Raw genomic sequence first — 5,296 nt, 5'->3', positions numbered from 1 at the left:
AAATTTTCAGATGACATCTTTTAAAGAAATATTTTGGACCCAAACTGGAAAAGCATGGATTCCTTTGAGGTTTATTAAAATGTTATTGCTGGATGTCACATCCTGATTCCATACAATCTGATGATGTTTAGCTATTATTTTAATACCCGTACACTTCATAATTTAAAATACAGATGTTTTCACGTAACTATTTTTAACTTTATCATATGTTTGTTCAATTATAAATATGTGACAGGCTCAAAAACGTAATATAACCTTTTACAATATCCACATTTTTTTCCGGGGAAAACCTCTGGGATAACCAGAAAACACATATAAAAGAGAATGCGATAGGGTAGTTAAACAGAATTAACTGTTCCATTGTGCAGTTAACATTGTTAAGAATCATTGAACCCCTATCTTCAGTAACAGAAAGGTAAATGATGTGATAATTTTGACGATAGTACATGGTTCAATCTTATTTCATTAGATCTGTTAAAGATTTTAGCTTAAATTATTAGGTCATCCACCAACATCTTGTATGAAATGACGAGTTATAAGATATAAAAGATTTTGTTGCCAAGTTTTTTGTTTCCAAAGACATTAAAAAGATATTTAACATGATTATGAATTTTCCAAGGTTTTCCAAGAATGGAAACTATTAATACTCCTCGGTTTTTCTTGATGTAGAAAATCAATTATTTCTAATTTATATTATATTATATTTAGGTTATGCATTTCTCGGTCATTGCGACTACTTTGCCTACTTTTATAGGTCTGAAGATCTGCCATAGGATTGACCTCTCGAAGATCAGTTACCTTTTCTCTTCATCCTTCATTTGAGCCCAATACTGATATATTAACATTAATCAACTCCTCTAATTTTAACTTTTGACTCATTGGCTCAATGCCCATGTGCTTTAATTATAAATAATCGACAGTTATTTCCAGGCTTGAAGATGTTCAAATTCTTTATTCTCGCCGCACTCGTAACTATTTCAACCTATACTAGTAGCACCACCGCAGCAGCAGTGGGTTACTCCGAAGATATATTTGAAGAGGAACCATTAGTTTACTTTGCTCCTCAGGTGATATATTTGACAATATCTGATTGATGCCCCATACATTGGTTCCCGTTCACTTATACATAGTATAATATTTTATCTTTTTTCAGCTGAGGGAAAGGAGATCACCACAGTTGTCTGGAGGAGGTTCTGATAAAGCCGGAACCATCAGGTACGACGGCCAAAGAACTATCTGGAGCAATGGAAAAACAGGAGTAGATGGCACAGGATTCGTCCAGCACAGTTGGCAGAAAGGGGCACCCTCCCAGACAGACTACGGACTAGGTGCCACAGTCAACCACAACTTGTACTCCGGGAGGAATGGCCAGTTGGATGCGTACGCTGGATTCCAGAGGCAGTGGGCAGGCAGGCCTTCCAACCAGTACAACGCCGGCATCCGATATCGATTCTAGTTTAATCTTTACACTTAAATACCATTCAAAGTATTTCATACCTACATTATTGAGTACAGTGTTAGTCTTTTCGTTCAATTCATATGTATTTGCTTCGATAAAACGTTCCTTTTAGGAAATCGAACAAGTGTTTGTATTATATCTTGTAGTGTGTAAATGTAAAGTAATATAATAATTTGTATATATGTTAACTTTAAACATTGAAAAGATCGTCTGTTTGTTGATAACTGTGATGTATGTAATGTGTATGTTAAAAAGTAATTTACTTCTTGATTTTTTTTGTCAAATATACATGTTACCAAACGTTATTTATCTTCTTTATAATCGAACCATTTTTCGAACAAGGCATGTAGATCATATAAAAAACAAAAAACAAGATGTATTTAAGAAATCATCCTCGTTTATATTGCAGGATGAATTTAATTTATGAAATGATTTAAAAAATACTTTAAATTTGAAAATAACACGAATCCCATATTTGGAAGCAGAATTAGCATTTAAATGAGCAATTAAGTGAATTAATTCATGTCTGCATCTTGCCTTTCCATCTCTTCCAATCATTACAACGCCGATAACCGAGATTGATTTTATAATCATAGATACTGCTTAATGTATATTTAGTTTGATAAACCGTTTTCTTTTAGAACGTTACGAGATTATTTATGTTTCCCAGTTGAAAAGTGTGTAAGTACCTGTTATTTGAAAATTAATAACAATGTGAGTAAATAATCAAGATGTAAGTGATGTGTAGTGTTAGGTGTATATTAGAGAATATATTTTTATTTATACGTTTTTGTTTTTTCTGTTAACTATACCTGCTACCTTAGGTGAATTATTTTTTTTATGCTGATCCACTTTATAAACGATGTACATTGATGATGAAAAAATTACTTTGGTAGATTCAGATATGACTCTCTATTCCAGTATCTTGTCCACAATTTTATTTGATATATTTGAAGAATAATATTTTAAAACCTCACGGGAGTATTTTTTCAGTATCAGTATTTTTTCGAATTAACTGTACTAAGCAACTGAAAAGCTCAACCATATAATTATTGTACTTCCTTTGAAGGAAATTTACAAACGTATTTATAATTTATTGATCATAATGCACCAAATAGCCTCGCTTTTTTATCTTGAGCAAAATATTGATACCATTATCCAAAACGGAATCTATACCAATATCTATAGTGGAATTTTCTGGCTTCTTTGTAATATTTAATATGTTTTCTAATTCACCCATAACCAGACATTACAAAGATATAGTCTGACTTCTGGAATTAAAAGCTAAAAATATCTCCTAGTGATAACGCTTCAACATTGGTATTGTTACGTCAGTTTTATTTTATATTTCATTCAAATTGTAAAGCAATTAATAACTAATATTTTCGTAGATGCAGTACTTTCATCATACAAAATAACAAAATATTGATTGTTCGTTATTTTGAAAAAAAACTTTTGTTCTAAGAAAAAACTTAATTTCAGTAAATATTGAACGGATAGAAATCAATTAGGGCTCGTACTTAATTTAACAGATATAATATATATATTTGTTTTGTATAAGTCATATGGATATAGAGCATGAAATGAAATATGAGCGATAATTTAAGGTTTTTCTTGAATAAAATGAACTTCGGTTGCGCATCTTAAATTCTTCAACACAAATTTTTAAGAATACCTACCGTACCCAAGCTTTGAAATTTGGTTTTTCAATTTTTCTGCTAAAATATTTGTTGACCACAAGCATGGCAAGCGTTGTAGTTTTATACCAAGATTCAGTCAAGAGTGGGTACGGTAGGTACAACGGTTCAAATTCTTCATAATTGTTCCGCAGATCGGCGGGTCGGAATCCACTGTCTTAGACACTTCCCCCGTTCAGTTCAGGTAAAACCCCACTCTTCCAAGAGATATCTATTTATATATATTGGATATGTATATCCAAGATTTATCACTGGTACACCTCTGATGAACAAGGTTAGTGTTTACAACTTTTATCAATATCATGTAATTCACTTTTTTTCTCTTGTTTTATTCTATGTTATACTAGCCTTTATAACATAAGTCAACAATCATATAATTTACGTTATTCGAAATTTTTTATTACTCCCTACATTCACAATATATTATTATGTATGTATTTGTTACGTTTAGCGTTAATTCTATTTCTTTTAGACTATTGTGTATTTTATTTTATATATAACTTTTTCAACTTACATTACCTCTTTTCCCTATGATTTTTATTATGAATCGTTCTTATATTATGATAGTATATGCGGTATATTCGATAGTGAATCGATTGGTATGCTGTGTTTTATAGCAACCCAATGTATTTGGGCAGCATGGCTAAATAAAACATTTCCCTCTCGCATCTCATGTAATATTTGTTTCAATTTTAAACAAATCATGATGACCCTATGTTTGAATCGAAATGTCGGAATATCATATAAAAAAGTCCTGATTATTTTCGACTATATAAATTTAATAGTCACCATAATCGATCACCTATGATAATTGGTATCAATTTTAATTTTAATAATCAATTTTTGATTACTTTAATGTAAACTATGTACAATTACAAGTCAAAACTGATGAGTCTGCCAAGTATAGGTAGGGGGAATAAAAAATGGCGGCTGTTTCAAAACATTAATTTTTCATTCAGAGCTCTATATCTTAAAAACTACCAACACTAGAAAATCTAAAAGAACATTATTTAAAGAAGAGTAAATTTGATGAAATATTGGCCCTCTATTTACGTCCAATAGTTTTCGAGATATAGCCTTTTAAAAAGCAACATTTCATAAAAATGTATGACTATACCCCCTCATAATAACTGTTATAAAATATATATAATATAAGCTATATCAACCATGTAAGGCCCACCAGGCCGATCTGGTATAAAAATAAAATATAAAAAAAATCATAAAAATGTACTGAAATATCAGTAGTTAGTTAATTTATTTTGAGAAATGTATATCTCAGGAACTATGTGATATATAGATGTCTATTAGCAATGAAATTAAAGCTTGTATAACGTACTATAAGGTAGTTTATGACCTTTACCTTCGTAGGAATAGTAGTTTTCATGATATTTGCTAAAATAAATTGATTTATAGTTGTTCGGACAAATTTTCATCTGCCAAATTTATATTCATATGTGAATATCCTAAAAACTACTAGCCCTACGAAGATAAGTGTCAGAAACTACTTTATAGTAAGTTAAATTTCATTTATGTTTAGTGTTGGCAGACATATGTGGGTCTTATGGGTCTAGAGATATATCTTTCAAAGATCCAACATTTTTTATTCCCCCTACCTATACTTGGCAGACTCATCAATTTTTACTGGTAATTATACCTAGTTTACAATTAAGTAATCAAAAATTGGGGTGAAATAACTGCCATTTTTCTCCTCTTGGGCTCTTGTACTAAACGAACTGTCCAAGTGTTTACTGATAACTAACTCATCAATAACAATATATGTAATTGTTTGACTTAAGAATCATAGTAATTTAATGAAATAAAAAATAGAGTAGACTAATAAGACAGACTAACAATATCCCTTAACATACACAATGTGTTTTCATTAAGAGATAATTTTAACTTCGAATTTCAAAATCAAGGCAATAAATTAATGAATAAGGAAAAATATTTACTAACATACTATCATAAGAAAATTCAAAATATATTTATGTTATTAAGTAAAAAATATATTTATTAATATAGCAATATCAGAAAAGTATAATATAATGCTATCTTGCTAAAGATAAAGTGTCGGCGCATAATATATCGAAATATTTATATATTTAGTTGATATATTGAAGTATATTTGGATATGAGGAAA

At 30.1% G+C, this 5,296-nt stretch overlaps 2 protein-coding genes across 3 annotated transcripts in view; both read left to right on the top strand.

The window, feature by feature from the left end:
- Positions 1–258: 258 nt before the first annotated feature.
- Positions 259–1,764, top strand: LOC106679108 (probable antibacterial peptide). Of its 2 annotated transcripts, none has more exons than XM_014418063.3 (3): positions 259–415; positions 931–1,067; positions 1,154–1,764. In XM_014418063.3, exons 2-3 carry the CDS (start codon positions 939–941, stop codon positions 1,454–1,456), a joined length of 432 nt encoding a protein of 143 aa, XP_014273549.1. In that variant the 5' UTR covers positions 259–415; positions 931–938; the 3' UTR covers positions 1,457–1,764. The 2 variants fall into 2 exon arrangements, with proteins under 2 accessions (XP_014273549.1, XP_014273550.1); XM_014418064.3 differs by having other exon boundaries at positions 264–415; positions 921–1,067.
- A 1,340-nt stretch (positions 1,765–3,104) lies between these two features.
- Positions 3,105–5,296, top strand: part of LOC106679109 (probable antibacterial peptide) — a 12,092-nt gene continuing 9,900 nt past the window's right edge. The window contains exon 1 of the mRNA XM_024360317.2: positions 3,105–3,430. The gene's annotated coding sequence lies outside the window, so the exon portion shown is untranslated. The remainder of the gene's footprint in view (positions 3,431–5,296) is intronic.

This window comes from Halyomorpha halys, unplaced genomic scaffold, assembly GCF_000696795.3.
Source record: "Halyomorpha halys isolate HHAL.00 unplaced genomic scaffold, Hhal_1.1 Scaffold177.1, whole genome shotgun sequence".
NCBI lineage: Eukaryota > Metazoa > Arthropoda > Insecta > Hemiptera > Pentatomidae > Halyomorpha > Halyomorpha halys.
Note: the sequence above shows the minus strand (reverse complement) of the source record. Positions and strands in the feature narration are given on the sequence as shown.

Bases quoted from the DNA above. Each gene is read 5' to 3' on its own strand.
- LOC106679108 (XM_014418063.3), top strand. From the start codon at position 939: ATGTTCAAATTCTTTATTCTCGCCGCACTCGTAACTATTTCAACCTAT. The intron at 1,068-1,153 runs GTGATATATTTG...ATCTTTTTTCAG, and splicing joins TAGTTTACTTTGCTCCTCAG to CTGAGGGAAAGGAGATCACC.